The sequence below is a fragment of the Nyctibius grandis genome, chromosome 4, assembly GCF_013368605.1.
Source record: "Nyctibius grandis isolate bNycGra1 chromosome 4, bNycGra1.pri, whole genome shotgun sequence".
Taxonomy (NCBI): Eukaryota; Metazoa; Chordata; class Aves; order Nyctibiiformes; family Nyctibiidae; genus Nyctibius; species Nyctibius grandis.
The window spans coordinates 1,138,047-1,154,670 of NC_090661.1; the positions used below are offsets into that span (position 1 = coordinate 1,138,047).

At 72.0% G+C, this 16,624-nt stretch overlaps 5 protein-coding genes across 7 annotated transcripts; 1 reads left to right on the forward strand and 4 right to left on the reverse strand.

Annotated features, from left to right (window-relative positions):
* Window positions 1–91: 91 nt before the first annotated feature.
* On the reverse strand, window positions 92–2,737 carry LOC137662781 (calcium-binding protein 2-like). The gene is made up of 8 exons (XM_068399470.1): window positions 2,468–2,737; window positions 2,117–2,224; window positions 1,867–2,022; window positions 1,714–1,744; window positions 1,494–1,628; window positions 1,296–1,405; window positions 1,053–1,200; window positions 92–971 (listed from the first exon to the last, which is right to left on the reverse strand). The coding sequence occupies exons 1-8, from the start codon at window positions 2,735–2,737 to the stop codon at window positions 946–948; spliced, it is 984 nt and encodes a 327-aa protein (XP_068255571.1). The 3' UTR covers window positions 92–945.
* A 492-nt stretch (window positions 2,738–3,229) lies between these two features.
* NDUFV1 (NADH:ubiquinone oxidoreductase core subunit V1) lies at window positions 3,230–5,580 on the forward strand. 2 transcript variants are annotated; one of them, XM_068397751.1, is made up of 10 exons: window positions 3,234–3,352; window positions 3,452–3,534; window positions 3,619–3,789; window positions 3,867–4,050; window positions 4,134–4,323; window positions 4,437–4,649; window positions 4,732–4,898; window positions 4,976–5,057; window positions 5,136–5,281; window positions 5,371–5,580. In XM_068397751.1, exons 1-10 carry the CDS (start codon window positions 3,299–3,301, stop codon window positions 5,449–5,451), a joined length of 1,371 nt encoding a protein of 456 aa, XP_068253852.1. In that variant the 5' UTR covers window positions 3,234–3,298; the 3' UTR covers window positions 5,452–5,580. The 2 variants fall into 2 exon arrangements, with proteins under 2 accessions (XP_068253851.1, XP_068253852.1); XM_068397750.1 differs by having other exon boundaries at window positions 3,230–3,352; window positions 4,976–5,281.
* Window positions 5,581–5,973: 393 nt separating this feature from the next.
* Window positions 5,974–7,548, reverse strand: NUDT8 (nudix hydrolase 8). The gene is made up of 4 exons (XM_068397815.1): window positions 7,316–7,548; window positions 7,116–7,248; window positions 6,530–6,607; window positions 5,974–6,414 (listed from the first exon to the last, which is right to left on the reverse strand). The coding sequence occupies exons 1-4, from the start codon at window positions 7,531–7,533 to the stop codon at window positions 6,175–6,177; spliced, it is 669 nt and encodes a 222-aa protein (XP_068253916.1). The 5' UTR covers window positions 7,534–7,548; the 3' UTR covers window positions 5,974–6,174.
* Window positions 7,549–8,874: 1,326 nt separating this feature from the next.
* Window positions 8,875–12,048, reverse strand: MTCH2 (mitochondrial carrier 2). Of its 2 annotated transcripts, none has more exons than XM_068397802.1 (13): window positions 11,895–12,048; window positions 11,716–11,800; window positions 11,511–11,617; window positions 11,364–11,387; window positions 11,105–11,158; window positions 10,875–10,932; window positions 10,707–10,758; window positions 10,501–10,560; window positions 9,962–10,055; window positions 9,775–9,822; window positions 9,587–9,654; window positions 9,179–9,254; window positions 8,875–9,063 (listed from the first exon to the last, which is right to left on the reverse strand). In XM_068397802.1, the coding sequence occupies exons 1-13, from the start codon at window positions 11,979–11,981 to the stop codon at window positions 8,977–8,979; spliced, it is 900 nt and encodes a 299-aa protein (XP_068253903.1). In that variant the 5' UTR covers window positions 11,982–12,048; the 3' UTR covers window positions 8,875–8,976. The 2 variants fall into 2 exon arrangements, with proteins under 2 accessions (XP_068253903.1, XP_068253902.1); XM_068397801.1 differs by having other exon boundaries at window positions 11,364–11,390; window positions 11,895–12,047.
* Window positions 12,049–12,369: 321 nt separating this feature from the next.
* On the reverse strand, window positions 12,370–16,388 carry AGBL2 (AGBL carboxypeptidase 2). Its single transcript, XM_068399489.1, has 12 exons — window positions 16,271–16,388; window positions 16,077–16,202; window positions 15,700–15,876; window positions 15,508–15,615; window positions 15,276–15,426; window positions 14,423–15,196; window positions 14,181–14,343; window positions 13,901–14,027; window positions 13,695–13,792; window positions 13,501–13,610; window positions 13,357–13,423; window positions 12,370–13,233 (listed from the first exon to the last, which is right to left on the reverse strand). The coding sequence occupies exons 1-12, from the start codon at window positions 16,386–16,388 to the stop codon at window positions 12,649–12,651; spliced, it is 2,604 nt and encodes an 867-aa protein (XP_068255590.1). The 3' UTR covers window positions 12,370–12,648.
* Window positions 16,389–16,624: the final 236 nt, after the last annotated feature.

The window sequence follows — 16,624 nt, forward strand, 5'->3', positions numbered from 1 at the left end:
GGACGGAACGGTAGCGAGTAAATTCTATTGAAACCCAACATAAAGACAAACCAAGGTCCGTACAGAGAGATTTTCATTTCCAAAGGGCAAAGACTGAAAAAAAATGAACGGATTTGGTCAGATCCCACCCCCGGCCCGAGGCGGGGAGCGGCACCGGGGCAGCTCAGGATTCCCGTAACTCGGAGGCGCAAAAATGACCCCAACCGGTGCCCAGGGCCGGGTGCCGGTGCCAGCCGTGCCCGCAGCCTCTCCCCTCCCCGCCCGGGAACGCTTTATTCCCGGCTTCTTCCCTCGAGGCTGTCCTGGCCGGGGCGCCAAACCCCCAGGACGTTCCCCGGTGCTGGGGGCCGGAGAGAGCGTCTGTGACAGCCCCCGGCTCGGCCCGGGGTGCGGGGGGATGCGGGGGGTGCCTCACCCGCACCGGGCAGGACAGAGCGGGGTCCGGGGTAGGTCTGAGCCCAAACCGCGGTAATAGGGGACAGGCCGGGGGTTAGGCCGTAGGGGCAGCCCTAAATCACAGCGTGGAGGGCGCGGGGTCACGGTGAGGGGCCGGGTGTTGGGTACCGGGGCCGGGACGAGGCGGAAGGGCTGGAGGAGAAGGGAGCAGCGCGTGTGGGGACGGGTCAGGGTGGGAAGGGGGATGCTACGGGGCGGAGAGCTGGAGAGAGCAGAGATCAGGGCGCAAGCGACCAAAGCCCGGCTGAGTCTGCGCCGAAAAGGGCCCCGGCGTCAGCCCCGGCGTCCCACGCCGCGGCTGGACCTCGGCGGCCGGGCAGGCGCGCGGCCGAGGGCGAGTGTGAGCACCTCCGGCGCTGACGAAGCGAGGGTCTTGCCCCGGGCTCGGGCGCCGCGCCGGCATGGCCCCAGCCGGGCGTCTCCTCCGCGGCCCCCTCCTCTTGGTAAGGCACGGCGGGGGCTCGGGTCCCGTGTTGGCACGCGCCGCCCTCAGCGCGACATCATCCGCACGAACTCTGCCGGCACGAGAATACGTACGGGCCATCCCGGATACCCCCGGGGGGGCTGTTCCTGGCCCCCCCCTCCCCGGCCCCTACCTTCGAAGTCCACCAGGCCGTCCCCGTTGAGATCCACGTCCTTGAGGATCTCGTCCACCTCCCGGTAGTTGAGCTGCTGCCCCAGCAGCTTGCGCATGGCCTCCCGCAGCTCCGCCACGCTGATCTGCCCGTCCCCGTTGGTGTCGAACTGCGCGGCAAGTGCCCGTCGGCGACGGTCGCCCTCGGCGTGCCACCGGCCTGCCCGCGCCCGGGCCGTCCCCCGCCCCCGTCCCCGTCCCTCACCTCGCGGAAGGCGTCGCGCAGCTCCTTGATCCCGATCATGTCCGCCGTCTCCGCCAGCATCTTGGGGCCCATCAGCTCCACGAAATCATCAAAATCCACCTTGCCCCCGGCTGCGGGAGAAGCGGGGGGTGTCACCGGGGCGGGGGGCCAGGTCTGGCCGCCGGTGGGGGGCCCCCCCCCCTGCACCCCACCACCTACTGATCTTCTGGGACAGCTCGATGAGCTCCATCTCGGTGGGCATGTAGCCCATGGTCCGCATGCACTCGCCCAGGTCCTTGTAGCTGATGTAGCCGTCGTGGTCCTTGTCGAACTCGCGGAAGGCTTGCTTCAGCTCTGGGGGCGGCGCGGTGTCACCGCTGGCACCCTGGCACCGCCGCCCACCCCCACCCGGGGCCAAGACCCCCCCACGCCTCCTCACCTTCGATCTCTTCCGGCCGCAGCTCTCGGTCCTGGGGAAGAGAAAGAGGGAAGAGCTGAAGGAGGGGTCCTTGTGCCACGGGATCCTGCCCTAAATCCCCCCGCGGGCTGGGGGGCAGCTGCGGGGTGCCCGGTGCGGCGGGAGGGCACGTACCAGCTGGGTGATGGCGATGCTCTGCCGCAGGAAGATGCAGGCCGGCCCCACCAGCCCCTGCAGCACCGAGTAGCTCTGCAACGGCGGGGACTGCGTCGCCTCCGCCGCCTCCTCGGGGTCACCGGGGGCCGGGGGGCCGGAGCGCGGCTTCCCGTCCTGCGGGCAGAGCGGGCGTCAGCGGGGGGGGGTCAAGCCGGGGCTCCCCCCCCCCTCCTCCTGCCCGCCTTGGTCACGCAACGCCCGGCCTTACCTTGGGGAGCCTCCGCTCAGGGGTCTTGGTGCAGTTGCCCATGGCTGGGGGGTGCCCCCGCGGCGCAGGGCATGCCTGGCGCGGGGCTGGGGGGGGCAGCGGCCGGGGCTGCGCAGGGATTTGAGGTTTTTATGGAATCTCCGGGGATATGCAGGGCAGCGGCGGCGGGGGGGGGGCGGCCCCGCGCCCGCGCACACGCATAATCCCCCGGATTATTCCCCGCTCGGCCGCCCTGCTCCAGATGTGGGGAGCCGCCCAGCTGTTCCCCAGCCTCCCCGCGGGGGCACTCGGGTCCCCCCCGGTGCCCACCGGCCCTGCTGTACCCCAGCCCTCCCCCCTGCCGCCGGTTACCTGCCTCAAACCGGGGAGCGGCTGCGGCCCCGGCGCCTCGGCGGCCCACCGACGCTCCGCCGGGGATGCGCCGCCCTGGCTTGGCCGCCCCCGGCTCCCCGGGACGCTGGCGGTGCTGGGGCCCCCCTGTCCCCCGAGCCGCGGGGCCGGGCGGAGGCGGCGGTTGCCCCGCTTGCCGGGGGAGCCACGAGACTGGGAGGTGCCCCGGCAGGCGGGGGGCGCGGGGCTGCCGGTGCCCCGCCGCTGGGGCCCGCGGAAAAGGAAGAACATGCCGCCCGCCGCCCTGTCCCACCGCTCGCAACCGGTCCCCGCTCCCTCTCCCCACCCCCCCGGGCCAGACCGGAGCGAAACCGGATCCCCCGGGGCCCGGCGCTCGCCCCGGCCCCGCTCCCTCGCCGGGACGAAGCCCCAAACCGGGGAGCGGCGGGGGGAGAGCAGGACCTGCGGTGGGGTGGGGGGGCCCTGGGGCGCAGCAGCGTGGTGCAGCCCCCCCCGGTGTGCCGGGGGCTAACGGGGGGGCAGAACGGGGCGCCCCGGGGGGCACCGGGGGGGGGCGATGGGGGCGTCCGGTTTCAGCCGCCGCGAAACCCGACCCGCGCCGGGGCAACGGGGCACGTGGCAGCCCGGCCACGCCCCCCTCCACGAGGCCACGCCCCCTCTCCGAGGCCACGCCCCCTCCACGAGGCCACGCCCCCAAGCCACGCGAGGCCGCCGTGGGGGGTGTGGTCACGCCGCTGTCGCTCGCTGCTGACGTCATCACCGGCGCGACGCTGCGGGGGCGCCTGAAGGTGACGGTGGTACCGGTACCGGTGCCCCCCCCCCGCCCCCGCCATGGCTGCCCGGCAGCTGCTGGCGCTGCGGCGCCTGCCCGCCGCTTCCTTCTCGGTGAGCGCGGAGAGCGGGTGATCCGGGCCGGGTCTCGCCGGTACCGATCCCGGTAGTACCGATTCCGGTGTTACCGATTCCGTGTTGTTCACCCCGCAGACGGCGCCCAAGAAGACGCAGTTTGGGTCGCTGAAGGACGAGGACCGGATCTTCACCAACCTCTACGGGCGGCACGACTGGAGGTGAGTACCGGCGGGGGGGTGGTCTCGGTGCGGCCCAGCCCGGTGCGGCCCGTCCCGGTGCCACCGGCCGTGCCGTCCCCGCAGGCTGCAGGGCGCGCTGCGCCGCGGTGACTGGTACAAGACGAAGGAGATCCTGCTCAAAGGGGTGGACTGGATCCTCGGTGAGATCAAGGCCTCGGGGCTGCGGGGCCGCGGCGGCGCCGGTTTCCCCACCGGCCTCAAGTGGAGCTTCATGAACAAACCCCCGGACGGCAGGTGAGGCCGGTACCGGCACCAGCGCAGCCCCCTCCCCACGGGGAACCCGGCCCTGATGGCATTCCCCCCCCCTCCAGGCCCAAGTACCTGGTGGTGAACGCGGACGAGGGGGAGCCGGGGACGTGCAAGGACCGGGAGATCATGCGGCACGACCCGCACAAGCTGGTGGAGGGCTGCCTGGTGGCGGGCCGGGCCATGGCCGCCCGCGCCGCCTACATCTACATCCGCGGCGAGTTCTACAACGAGGCCTCCAACCTCCAGGTGAGCGCCGGGAGGGGCTGGGCGGGGGCTCCTGCTTGTGGCAAGTGGGAGCCCCCAGCCCCACCGGCCGCCCCCCGCCGTAGGTAGCCATCCGGGAGGCCTACGAGGCCGGGCTGCTGGGGCGAGACGCCTGCGGTTCGGGCTACGCCTTCGACGTGTTCGTGGTGAGAGGCGCCGGAGCCTACATCTGCGGGGAGGAGACGGCGCTGATCGAGTCCATCGAGGGCAAGCAGGGCAAGCCGCGCCTGAAGCCCCCCTTCCCCGCCGACGTGGGTACGGCCCCGGCTCTCCCCGCGACAAAACGGCAGCGACCGGGCAGAACCGGTCGTCCTCGGGCCGCCGTCGCGCCGCACGCAGAGCACCTTGAGAGCTCCCCGTTCTTCCAGGTGTCTTCGGCTGCCCCACCACGGTGGCCAACGTGGAGACGGTGGCCGTGGCCCCCACCATCTGCCGGCGCGGCGGCGCTTGGTTCGCCGGCTTCGGGCGGGAGCGCAACTCCGGGACGAAGCTCTTCAACATCTCGGGGCACGTCAACAACCCCTGCACCGTGGAGGAGGAGATGTCGGTGCCGCTGAAGGAGCTCGTCGAGAAGCACGCCGGTGAGTGCCGCGAGCCACCGAGCCGCGCCGGGCCGGCGCCGGGGCCTGGCTCAGCCCCCTCCTGTCCCCACCTCTGTGGCAGGGGGGGTCCGCGGGGGCTGGGACAACCTGCTGGCCGTCATCCCGGGGGGCTCCTCCACGCCGCTGCTCCCCAAGTCGGTGTGCGAGACCGTGCTGATGGACTTCGACGCCCTGGTGCAGGCGCAGAGCGGGCTCGGCACGGCCGCCGTCATCGTCATGGACAAATCGGTAAGGGGGAGCCCCCTCCCCGGCCCCCCCCCCCGTGCCGCGGCGGGGCCCTCACCCTCCCCTCCCTCCCTCCCCAGACCGACGTCGTTAAAGCCATCGCTCGCCTCATCGAGTTTTACAAGCACGAGAGCTGCGGGCAGTGCACCCCGTGCCGGGAGGGTGAGCAGCGGTGGGGGGGGTGTGGGGTGGGATGGGGGGGGGGCTGCGGGGCCCCTCACGGCCTCCCCTTCCCCGCAGGCGTCGACTGGATGAACAAGGTGATGGCGCGGTTCGTGCGGGGCGACGCGCAGGCGGCCGAGATCGACGCGCTCTGGGAGATCAGCAAACAGATCGAGGGCCACACCATCTGCGCCCTGGGCGACGGCGCCGCCTGGCCCGTGCAGGTGGGGGGGGGCTGGGGGCCGGGACCAGGGGCTGGGGCCCCCCCCTCACCCCCCACCTCCATTAACTCCATCCCCTCTGCTCTGCGCAGGGGCTCATCCGCCACTTCCGCCCCGAGCTGGAGGAGAGGATGCGGCGCTACGGCGAGGCCAAAGCCCGAGCGGCAGCGTGAGGAGCCCGTGGTGATGGTGGTGGCCCTGCCCTGCCCGGAGGGGCTTCCTGGGGGGCCCACAGGGCTTCTCACAGGGGGTTGTGGGGCCGTGTTGAGGGGGGGGGTCCTCAATAAACACTGCTGCGCTCACAGGCTCTTCTCTCTGCTGGAGGGGGACAGGAGGAGGCTGTGGGGGGGGAATGCTGGGGGGCTTGGGGTCCTGCCTCCCCTGGAGGGGGGGGGCCCCAGGGATTGGGGGGGGGGTCACACAGCCAAGGTCTGCGCCCCACCGAGGGAAAAGCCTGGCTTTCCATGAGGCTCCACGTCCCCTCTCTGCAGGGCGGTGGCAGGGTGGGGAGGTGGGAGTGGTGGAGCCGCAACCAGGCAGCCGGGGTGTTACATGGCCACGCATCCTTCCCTGGGGACCCCCCCACTGCTGTCACCGCCGGCACCAGGGCAGCCAGGGAGGTGGCTGTCGTGTGTCACCTGTCCCCTCCACCGTGCTGGCACCGAGGGCCTGCCCTGCTCTGTGACACAAGCGGGTCAAATCATGGCTTTTTACTCATCACCACACACACCATCACGCGTGGGGCCCAGCGGGGGTTCGGCGCGGTTGGGGACCCCCCTCACGCCGTCCCCATGTGTGGCAGGCGGCAGCAGCCACACAGCCAAGGCACGGGTACACCCCCCCCCACCCCAAAAACACCCTCCCTGGCACCCAGGGCCACCCCATCCCCTCCCGCGTCAGGCCGAGCTCCCCGCGGGGCTGCGGGCCGGCACGTGGGTCTTCCTGCGGTAGCAGCCGGGCGCCAGCAGCTCGAGGGTCAGCTCGGTGACGACGGCCGTGAGCCCCCAGACGCGGTGGGGGCCGTGGAGGAAGACGGGCAGGGTGTAGCCGTAGCGGCCGGCGGTGCGGAAGTGGGTGTAGCCCTGGTTGTGCTCCCGCAGGAGGTGGGCGAGCGGCACCGTGAACACCTCCTCCACCTGCCGGCACGGGCACCGAGGGGGTGGCCGGGGCCATCTGCCACCGCGGCGTCACCGGGGGACAAAGGGGGTGCTCGCCCCAGGTAGGGGCCACGGCCGGCACGGGGTCACCCACCTCGTCGGGGTTGGGCGTCAGCGTCAAGTCCTCCAGCGGCCCCAGGTTGGCCACGACGGGAGCCACCATGTGTCCCTGCTGGAAGGGGCGTCAGCAAGGGACAGGGGGGTGACAGCCCCTGTCCCCAAAGTGCCACCCACTCGCCTTGACCCCCCTGCACCCACCCCCAGCCACCCATCGTGTCCCTGTCCCCAAAGTGCCACCCACTCGCCCTGACCCCCTGCACCCACCCCCAGCCACCCATCGTGTCTGTCACCCAAAGCCACCCTCACCTCTGTCCCATGTCCCCATCACCCGTGTCCCTGCTGCCTTGTCCTTGTCACCCTGCCCTTGTGTCCTAGTCACCCCCATCCTACTCACCCGGTGTCCTTGGTGCCCCCTGTGCCCCCAAACACCCTCCACATCCCAACCCATCACCCGTGTCCCTCCTGCCTTGTCCTTGTCACCCTGCCCTTGCGTCCTTGTCACCCCGTGTCCTCGTCACCCCGTGTCCTTGGTGTCCCCAGCCCCTCCGTGCCCCCAAACACCCCCCACCGCCCCCCAACCCCACCCCGGTGCCCCCCCCGGTGCCCCCGGTGCCCCGTACCCCGTCGGGCAGCGGCCGCAGCTGTCCCCAGACGCTCGCTGTCCCCACCACCAGCCCCAGCTCCTCCCGCGTCTCCCGCAGCGCCGTGGCCACCGCGTCTCCGTCCGCCGGGTCCCGCCGCCCCCCGGGGAAGCTACAAGAAGTTAACGGCACCGTCCCGGGCCGGGCGGGCCCCGGTGCCCGCTCCCCGCCGCCGGTACCTGACGTCGCCGCTGTGGGGGCCGCCGAGGCGGCGGGAGCGGAGCGTGAAGAGCAGCGCGGGGCGGCCCCGCACCGAGCACAGCGGCACCAGCACGGCCGCCGCCGCCGCCGCCGCCGCCCCCCGCCGCCCCTCCGCCGCCGCCAGCCGCGCCCGGCACCGCCGCTCGCTCCCGCTGCCCAGCAGCCCCCCGCCGCCGCCCGCCCCCGCCTCCGCCATGGCGCCGGGAGGGCGGGGAGGATGTCCGGGACCGGCCTCCCCTGGCTCCGCCTCTCCGGGCCCGCCCCCGGGGCTACGGGCCGAGGCCGGCGGCTGCGGGGCGGCCCCGCGGGTGGGAAACTGCCCCAGCACGGGCAACAGCCCCTGCTCCAGATGTGCAGCCCCCCCTCGGGGTGTGTGACCCTCCAGCCAGCTGTGCAGCGCCTCGTCCAGCTGTTCGACCCTCTAGCCAGCTGTGCAGCCCCTTCTCCAGCTGTGCAGCCCCCACCAGGTGTGCGACCCTCCATCCAGCTGTGCAGCCCCTCATCCAGCTGTGCAGCCCTCCACCGTGTGTGTGACCCTCCATCCAGCTGTATGGCCCTTTCTCCAGCTGTGCAGCCCTCCATCCAGCTGTGCAGTCCTCCATCCAGCTGTGCAGTCCTCCATCCAGCTGTGCAGCCTTCCCACCACGCGTGCGACCCTCCATCCAGCTGTGCAGCCCCCCACCAGCTGTGCAGTCCTCCCACAGGGTGTGTGACCCTCCATCCAGCTGTGCAGCCCCTCACCAGCTGTGCAGCCCTCCTACCATGTGTGCAGCCCTCCGTCCAGCTGTGCAGCCCCTCAATCCAGCTGTGCTACCATTCATCCAGCTGTGCAGCCCCCACGTGTGCGACCTTTAATCCAGCTGTGCAGCCCCCCACCAGGTGTGTGACCCTCCCACCAGCTGTGCAACCCCCCCTCCAGCTGCACAACCCTCCATCCAGCTGTGCAACCCCCCCGCCCCGACGTGCCCCCACCCCTCCCCGCGTCCCCCCCTGCCTGGCGGTGCGGTGACACCCCCGGGGCGCGCCGCCGGTGGGACAGAGCCCATCTCTGCCCCGAGGGAGGGGAAACTGAGGCACGGGAGCGGCAGCCTTTGGGCAAGCGCCCTCCTCCACCACCGGCAATTATCCCCAGCCCTTAACGAGCGGCCCCCGGCCCCACCCGGGCTGGGGCAGCCCCCGGGGGCAGTTGGGGCCGTGGCTCCCCGTGACACTGGAGCAGCCACTCCTTAACCGAGGGGTTGTGGGGCAGGGGGTGACGGGCACACGGGGCAAGTTCCTTGGACCTCAGCGGGGTCCAGGGCCAGGACAAAGCTCCTGGGGGCAACGGCGGGGAGTGGGAGGGGGATTTCTGCCCCTCCAGTGCCCGACCCGGCCGATGGCACCTCCGGGGGGTCCGTGGGGGTGCCGGGCTGCCAAAAAGGGACCAGAGAAACACAGGGAAGGACAGGGCCAGCGCTGGATCGGGGGGGGGAACACCAGAGCCGGGCCAGCCCCCCCCGGGAGCCCCCGGCCCCGTGACAGACTCTCACACCCCCACTTTTTCTCAGCATTACATGATTTTAAAAAACTGTATAGAAATCACCACTCTCGCATCATTTCTTTGCCCCCCGAGGCCGACGGTGGCTTCACGACGGCGGCTTCAGCGAAACCTCCTCTCCTCCCACACGTATCGCTTCCCCGCCGGCACCTTCCGGAAAAACAGGCTGTTCCCTCGGCTCATGTTGCCCTGGAAGGGGGAGACGACCATCGGTGGGTGAGTCGGGGCTGCCCCGTGCCCTGGTGCAGCCCCCCCAGGGCTCCCACCCAGCTCATCCCAGCGCTGCCCAGCTCCGGCCACTCACCTCCCGGTGCAGCTGGCTCCAGCAGTCCAGCCACGAGGAGTAGGTGGGCGCGTAGGGGAGGAGGCCCCCGGCCAACCTGGAGACAGGAGACCCACGGGGAGTTATTTCCACCCAGGGCTGAGCCAGCGGGGTAGGACCCGGCCCCTCTGCAGCCCCGCTGGGGGCTGAACCCCCCAAAACAGCCCTTTGGGGACCAGGCTCCTGCCCCACGTCCCCCCCCTCCAGCGCTGCTGCTGAGGGAGCAGCCCCACAGAGGGAACACCTCTGCCAACGGGGAGCTTCGGCAACGTGGTTTTGGGAGCTGAGCTGGCACAGAGGGAGGCCCCCACCCACGCCAGCACCCCCCCCAGCGCGGGGTCACCCTCAGGGGGGGCAGCAGGAGGAGGGGGGTGGCAGCGGCCGACTCACCCGCAGTTATTCACGGCCATCAGGTTGGAGACGAGCACGAAGGGGTAGGTCAGCATGCTGGCGAAGAACTGGGAGGGAGAGAGGGGCTGGTGGGCAGCGGCCCCCCCCGCTTCCCTCCCCCTGGGGACCCCCAAAAGATCCCCCGGGACCCCCTGGGAGGGAGCCCCTCTCCCACACGCTCTACTCACTCCGGTGACCGCCTGCGAGTAGCTCTTCATCTCAGCCATGGTTGAGACCTGCAGGAGGAGAACAGGCACCTTCAGCCTCCCCGGAGCCACCCCAAAGCGGGGTCCTGCCCCCCTGGCCTGTCCCCTGAGTGTCCCCCGTCCCTCAGTGCCACCGCCCCAGGCCCCCAGCAGGGCACAGAGCCCGTACCCCGTTCTCCAGCGCGTACGTGTTGATGAGGTAGGCCAGCATGTTGCAGAGCCAGAGCGAGAGGATGTCCCCGAGGAGCCGTGGGATGAGGCCGCTGAGGAGAGAAGAGGCAGCGGGGAGGTGAGCCCCGGGCAGAGCCAGGGCTGGGTGTGGGGGGAGCTGGGGAGCAGCCGTCCCCCCCAAGGGGCAGGTGACGGGGGAGCCCCCAGCCCCGGGAGCGAGGATCCTCGGCCAAGTGGCTCCAAGATGACACAGGTACAGGGGGGAGCTGCCAGAGGGACCCCAAACACCCCCGGGGCAGGGTCACAGCACCCTGGCTCTGTTTTCACATCCCTGGCACTGAATATCACCCACACAACCCAGGGCTTGTGGCTACCAGGCGGGGGCTTGCCAGATCCGTTTCCCCCCGGGGAGGGTGGAACGGGGAACTGTGAGCCCCGGCAGCGACCGAGGGCAGAGCTGGGGTGCAGTGAGGCCCACGGGTTGTGGGGACAGTCCCCCCTGTGTCCCCCCCCCCAACCCCGGTGGGCAGCACTCACGCGAAGAAGCCCAGGACACCCTCTTCTCGGTAGATGGTGGCGAAGGCGCTTAGTGTCCCGCTGTGCCAGGGAGGAAGAAGAGGGTGCCGTGGTCAGAGGGGGCCGTGGTCAGAGGGGGCCGTGGTCAGAGGGGGCCGTGGTCAGAGGGGGCCCCGCGGGCAGGCAGACCCCCCCCCATGGCAGCCCCGGCCCCCCCCCCCCGTTACCTGTACTTGGTCTCCCGGCCGATGAACTGCACCATGCAGCGCAGGGTGATCACTGCGGGCACAGACGGGGGTCAGGGGGGGCGCAGGGACGCTCCGGAGTGACGCAGGAGCGACAGGGCACCAGTCACCCACGTGTCACCGGCTACGGGGGGCGGGGGGGGCACCTACCGTGGAAGGGGTGGGTGATGAGCGTGGCGGCGGAGCGAGCGACCATCTCTCGGGAGGTCTGGGGAGAAACGGGCTGTCACGGGGAGGGGGCTGGGGGGGCCGGTGACGGGGCCTCTGACACCGGAGCGGCCCCCCAGCACCCTCCTCCTCCTCCTCCTCCTCCTCCTCCTCCTCCTCCTCCTCCTCCTCCTCCTCCTCCTCCTCCTCCTCCTCCTCCTCCTCCTCCTCACCTCCTTGACGACCTGCTCCAGCGAGGACACGGGCTCCTTCTTGCTGGCTCCAGGCTGGAGAGGGAAAGAGGCATGAGGTGGGGAACAGCCCCCCGCAAGGCACCGCTCCCTCCCCGTCCCCCTGCAAGGATCCGTGCCCCCCCGGACGGGCTCGGCAGCCCCCCGCAGCCCCCGCCAGAGCCCTCGGTACCGGGCGGGCTCTGCCCACGGGAAGGAGGGAGGGGATGGAGGATGCCCCGGGAAGCGGCCTCGCGCCTACCTCAGCCTGCTCGGCCTCCTGGTACTGCTGGGGAGGAGAGGGCAGGGTTAGCGCTCCGCGGGGGACGGGGGAGGCCCCGCCAGCCCCGAAGCGGCGACACGGGGCGCGGGGGGGGGGGGGTCTCCGCGTCCCCGTCCCCTCCGGTACCTGCAGCACTTTGCCGTGCACGACGGTGCCGATGGCGCTGGAGCAGAGGCGGGGGGCGAGGCCTTTGAAGAGTCCCGCTCTTCCGTCGACCTTCACGATGTGCTTGGCTGGGGACGGCGGGGACCGGTCACGCCACGCAGGACCCCCCCGGGGGACCCCCCCGGCGGGGGGACACGGGGCAGCCCCACCGCCGGGCCAGACTCACCGTAAGCGAAGAGGCCGGGCAGCTGGTAGACCTGGCGCCCGAAAATGTTCCTCCCCAGGGTGGGCGGCAGCGGTTCGTACCCCACCTGCGGCGGGGACAGGCAGCCTGCAGCCGGTACCGGGCCCGGCGCCCCCCTCCGCCGCCCCCCCCCCAGCTCTCCGTTACCGGCCCCCCCTTACCTGCACGAGCACCTTCACGTACATGAGGGGTTGCGAGAGCACCGTGAGCCCCGAGCCCAGCAGCACCTGCGAAGCCGCGTCCGCCATGGTGCCGCCCCGGCGTCACGGCCCAGAAGGACACCGCCGCCGCTTCCGCTTCCGCCCCGCCGGTACTTCCGGCGCGCCAGCCAATCGCTTCCGGCCGGAGGGGCGGGCCCGCAGGGTCGCCATGGCAACGAGGGCGGGGGGTGTCACCATGGCGACGGGGCCCGAGGCGTCACCGCGGCCTGCAAGGCCTGAGGCGTCGCCATGGCAACGGGGCCTGGTGGGCCGCGCCGCGGCCTGCAGGCCTGAGGTGACGCCATGGCGACCGGGCCTGAGGTGATGCCATGGGGGCCTGAGGTGACACCATGGGGCCTGAGGTGATATCATGGAGGCCTGAGGTGACACCATTGAGGCCTGAGGTGATGCCATGGGTGCCTGAGGTAACACCACGGGGCCCGAGGTGACACCATTGAGGCCTGAGGTGACACCATTGAGGCCTGAAGTGATGCCATGGCGGCCTGAGGTGGTGCCACGGCGGCCTGAGGTGGTGCCACGGTGGCCTGAGGTGACATCACGGTGACCGGGCCTGCAGGGTCTGAGGCCCCATGGTGGTGGCAGGGCCTGGGAGCCCCTGGGCAGGCCGGAGGGCTGGGGGCCGAGGGGGAGCCCCGAGGGAACGGCACGATGAACCCAGTTGTCACCACGCAGAGGCATGGCCCTGGCGCCGCCTTTAATGCCGAGCACAGGCGCAGCAGTGCGTGGCGGCGGGTGGCAGGGCCCTGCCGGGGGCGGTGAGGGGAGGACGCGCCCTGCGCCTGCGGGCAGCAGCCCCCTGCCCGCCCCGCCGCCGGGACGGCCCTGCTTTGGTTCCCGGAGCTGTATCACGGGAGGAATCACCGGTGACACGGGGGTGGGGGGTGCTCAGCGGCGGCCAACGGCGTGACACCACGCTTGTGCCACCGCCCCGCTGAGACCCCCCCATGGCAGCGTGGCGGCCGTCCCCTGCTCCAGCTGCGCTGCGAAAGGTCACACCCGAGCCGGCTCCAGGCTCCCCTCCCGCTGCGCTGCCTCCCCTCGGGGTGCCGCGGGGAGCGGGCTGCCTGCGGGTTCTGGAGGGCCCCGGCCTGGCCTGAGGGGTCACAGAAGGGGGGTTAGACCCACGTGGAGCCCCAGAGGTGCTGGCACCAGGTTGGGACAGCACCGGGGACAAGCGTCCCTGCAGGACGCTGGCTCGGTTCTGGTAGGCGGCATTTGTCCGGCGCAGGGTGTTCCTCGCTCTCCGGCTCCGCAGCCTCTTCCTCCTCCGTTGCTCCAGCTGCACCGGATGGCAAAGCGGTGCCGGATGGCAAAGCGGTGCCAGGGCACCTGCACCCCGTGACACCTCGTGCCTCCCCACTGCTTTGTCCCACCCCAAAAGCAGCAGCACCTGGGGACTCACCGGCTGCGCAGCGCCGCGGGGGTGAGCTGGGGGCTCGTCGGACACGGAGCTGTCGGAGCCGCTGGTGCTGTTCAGGGGAGACGAGCGCCTGCAGCCCCCACCGGCACCGCGGGGGTCGTGCCGGGCAGCGCGGCCGGGACGTACCTGGACTCGAGCTCCGAGGGGGAGATGTCGCTCCAGCTGCTGCTGGAACCCAGCTCCCGGCCCAGCCGCTGCCGCAGCAGCGCGTCCACCTCCGCCAGGCACTGCTGGAACTGAGGGACGGAGCCGGTGTCACCGCGGCCACCCTAAGGCACCAGGAGCGGGTGCTGCGTCTTGAGCCACGGCTGCTGGCCCACCTTGGCGGGATCGGGGTCGCAGAAGTCGAGCAGGGTGTCACAGAGGTGGTAGCCCAGCGACTTGAGGTCCTCCACGGTGAAATGTGAGCTCCTCCCGCCTGGAGGGGACCGGGGAGAAGGAAACAAGCCGCAACTTCCCAACCCCGGGGGCCACCCGCCCGCCGACACACCCGACACCGTCACCCCCGCCCCCCGCGGCCCCTCACCCAGCGTGGAGCCACCAAAGGCCACCTCCATGGTGTAGCTGTTGGAGACGCCCAGGCGCCACATGACGACCCTGCCCGTCCCCTCTTTGCTCTTCTGCACCTTGAACTTGCAGCTGGGGAAGGAGAACTGGGGCCGGCCCTGGAGTCAGCACAACGGGGGGGGATGCGTCCCCCTCCCCAGCCTCACCGGGACACCACGGTGGCCACGTTGCTGGTGGCACCGGGAAGCTCAGCGAGGAGGCGGCTCCCTGGCTCCCTGGACGGCTTTGGGGCCTCCCACCTTGTCGGGGGCGTTTTTGCTCAGCATCAGGGGGAAGACGCGCTGGCGCAGCCGCGGCCCGGCGCCGGCCCCGCCGCCGTCGCAGCCATACATGAAGACGTTGTTCTTCCGGCTGTGCCCGTGGAAGTCGCAGTACAGCACCACCTCCCGCTCCGCCAGCACCCTGCGTGCACTAGGATCGGGCCACCGGCACGGCCACGGCAGCGGCACCGTCCCGCCGCCTCCCCGCGCCACCGCCTCACCTCTCAACCATGGCCCGCAGGTGCCACACGCCGGGGAAGGAGCCGCAGAGCCCCGTCCCGTAGGCCCTGTTGGGGTCCCGGCCAGCCAGGGAGCAGCGGGAGTTGCCCACCACCACCCCGTCGGGGTTGAGCATGGGCACCACCTTGAAGACGAAGAGCCGGCGCAGGAGCCGGGCGTCGGGGCGGTCGCTGAGGAGGAAGTCGAGGCAGCCCCGCATGGCCCAGGAGCCGCCGCTCTCCCCGGGGTGCGCGCGGGCGCTCAGCACCACGGCCCGCTTGGGCGCCTGGGTGCCACCAGGGCCGGTGATGGTCAGCAGGTAGACGGTGTTGCCGGCCAGGCTGCGGCACAGCGCCCGCACCGCGCAGTACCGCGAGCGCACCGGGTCGCCCGCCAGCGCCCGCAGGTAGCGCTGCAGGTCGGAGTAGGTGTAGGGGTAGGAGTGGGCGAAGAAGCAGGTGTCGCCGTCGTGGGGGAAGCGTGACGTCCAGGAGAGCCGGAAGGCAGCCGGCTCCTCGCCGCCGCCGCCGCCCCGGTAGTAGCGGACGTCGGCCCCGACGCGGCGCCAGCCGACGCCGCGGCTCTGGGCGTCGCGCTGGGAGTAGAGCAGCGGGCGCATGCCCTCGCCATAGAGGCTCTTGGGCTTGGCCAGGTTGGCGATGGTGAAGCGGTAGAGAGGGTCCCGCCGGGTGTTTTGGACGCGGAAGTAGAACCACTGGGTGTGCTTGGCCGTGTACAGGTCCGGCCGCAGCGTCAGCACGTACTCGTAGGGGCCCCTGCGCGGCGGGTCGGGCCGTGCTCCAGCTCCCGGCCCCGCTGCCGCTGCCCGCCCTCGCCCCCCGGCCCCTCTCTTACACCTTGACGGCTTTCTGGAGGTTGCCGCTCTCGAAGCGGGATTCGAAGAGCAGCGTGGTGTCCTCGGGGCCGGCCAGGGCGGCGGCCGGCGAGGAAAGAGGGCCCGGGGCCCCCCCGACTCGAGCACGGGTGAAGCAGGAGCCTGGGGGTGCTGCAGGGGAAGCCCAGAGGGGCGGCGATGGGGCCTGGGGACACTGAGGGTGCACCCGGGGGTGCTGCCCGCTCCCGCTACCTGGGCTGAGGTTGTAGACGAGGGTGCCTTGCTCCTCGCCGAGGGCGGCCGGGGCCTGCTCCGGGCCCGTGGGCTGGCAGAAGGGCTCTGGTTCAGGGGGGACCCACTCTGGGGGGCACAGAGACGGGCACCATGGGCACGGCGGGGTGCGGCGCAGGGGGGTGGAGGGGGAGGGCCGGAGCGCTCCCTCACCGACGTGCTCGATCGTCTCCTTGATGACTTCGCACTCGAGGGGCCAGCGGGGAGCGGGCAGGGGGCCCCGCGCCGAGGGCAGGGCAAAGAGAGCCCGTGGCTCCCCTGGGGACACGCGGTGCTGCGCCGAGGGGACCCGTGTGCCCCGGCCGGGGGCCAGCTCCTGCACCCCAGGGGCTACAAGGGAAGCAGGAGGGGCTGGGGGGCTCCCGTGCGCTCCCGGCTCCACCGCATGGCTCCCACAGAGGGGGGTTGGGGTGGGGACCCCCCTCAAAACCACCCGCCACCCCAAGGCAGGGACAGGGAGAGGCCCCCCGTGCTCTCCATGCCAGGAGGACACCAACCCCGGTGCTGGGGGACCGCAGGGTCTCACTCACGGCTCGGCTCCGGCCCAGAACCCCGCAGGCAGCCGGGGCTGGCGCTGCCCGTGGGCACCCCAGCAGGGCGCTGCTCCGAGGGGACCCCCGGGGACGTGGGGCTCTTCTGCCCGCCCGTCTTCTGGCCTTGGGGAGAGCACGGCTGCAGCCCGGGGCCGGGGGGCGAGGGGCCGCGTCCCCGTGGCCACGCTCACCTCGGAAGTAGCCGTAGTAGCGCAGGTGGCTGCGCATGAAGCTGTCGTAGGGCTCGGGGACCAGCCCTGCGCCAAGCCCCCCCTGTCCCGGGGCAGCGGGGCCCCCCCAGGGCTGCATGGCTGCGAGGGGCCCGGCCAGACCCTGCTCCGGGCCCGGCCGTGCCAAGGATTCAGGACGCGGTCGCTGAGCGACCAGCCAGCAGCGGGGAGGGCCGGGGCAGTCCCAGAGCTGGGCAAGGAGCCAGAGGGATTTCGTTACCCTGGCACACCCCCAGGGGAGCGGGGCCACAACGGGCCACCCCACGGCGTCAGCCCGAGCCAGGGCCACCGCGCACACCAGCCCCCGTGGCAGGG

What these genes read in the sequence shown, in the direction of transcription:
- LOC137662781 (XM_068399470.1), bottom strand. Translation starts at nt 2,737, where the DNA reads ATGTTCTTCCTTTTCCGCGGGCCCCAGCGGCGGGGCACCGGCAGCCCC. An exon ending in CGCTCCCCGGTTTGAGGCAG is followed by an intron (nt 2,225 to 2,467) that starts GTAACCGGCGGC and finishes ATCCCTGCGCAG; the next exon opens with CCCCGGCCGCTGCCCCCCCC. An exon ending in GCATCGCCATCACCCAGCTG is followed by an intron (nt 1,745 to 1,866) that starts GTACGTGCCCTC and finishes TCTCTTCCCCAG; the next exon opens with GACCGAGAGCTGCGGCCGGA.
- NDUFV1 (XM_068397750.1), top strand. Translation starts at nt 3,299, where the DNA reads ATGGCTGCCCGGCAGCTGCTGGCGCTGCGGCGCCTGCCCGCCGCTTCC. An exon ending in AACAAACCCCCGGACGGCAG is followed by an intron (nt 3,790 to 3,866) that starts GTGAGGCCGGTA and finishes CCCCCCCTCCAG; the next exon opens with GCCCAAGTACCTGGTGGTGA. An exon ending in TCATCGTCATGGACAAATCG is followed by an intron (nt 4,899 to 4,975) that starts GTAAGGGGGAGC and finishes CTCCCTCCCCAG; the next exon opens with ACCGACGTCGTTAAAGCCAT.
- NUDT8 (XM_068397815.1), bottom strand. Translation starts at nt 7,533, where the DNA reads ATGGCGGAGGCGGGGGCGGGCGGCGGCGGGGGGCTGCTGGGCAGCGGG. An exon ending in CCCCACAGCGGCGACGTCAG is followed by an intron (nt 7,249 to 7,315) that starts GTACCGGCGGCG and finishes AACTTCTTGTAG; the next exon opens with CTTCCCCGGGGGGCGGCGGG. An exon ending in TGCGGCCGCTGCCCGACGGG is followed by an intron (nt 6,608 to 7,115) that starts GTACGGGGCACC and finishes CGCCCCTTCCAG; the next exon opens with CAGGGACACATGGTGGCTCC.
- MTCH2 (XM_068397801.1), bottom strand. Translation starts at nt 11,981, where the DNA reads ATGGCGGACGCGGCTTCGCAGGTGCTGCTGGGCTCGGGGCTCACGGTG. An exon ending in CATCACCCACCCCTTCCACG is followed by an intron (nt 10,759 to 10,874) that starts GTAGGTGCCCCC and finishes CTGTGCCCGCAG; the next exon opens with TGATCACCCTGCGCTGCATG. An exon ending in GGAGCCAGCTGCACCGGGAG is followed by an intron (nt 9,064 to 9,178) that starts GTGAGTGGCCGG and finishes TCCCCCTTCCAG; the next exon opens with GGCAACATGAGCCGAGGGAA.
- AGBL2 (XM_068399489.1), bottom strand. Translation starts at nt 16,388, where the DNA reads ATGCAGCCCTGGGGGGGCCCCGCTGCCCCGGGACAGGGGGGGCTTGGC. An exon ending in CTACTACGGCTACTTCCGAG is followed by an intron (nt 16,203 to 16,270) that starts GTGAGCGTGGCC and finishes GCTCTCCCCAAG; the next exon opens with GCCAGAAGACGGGCGGGCAG. An exon ending in CCCGCGGCGCTGCGCAGCCG is followed by an intron (nt 13,234 to 13,356) that starts GTGAGTCCCCAG and finishes CATCCGGTGCAG; the next exon opens with CTGGAGCAACGGAGGAGGAA.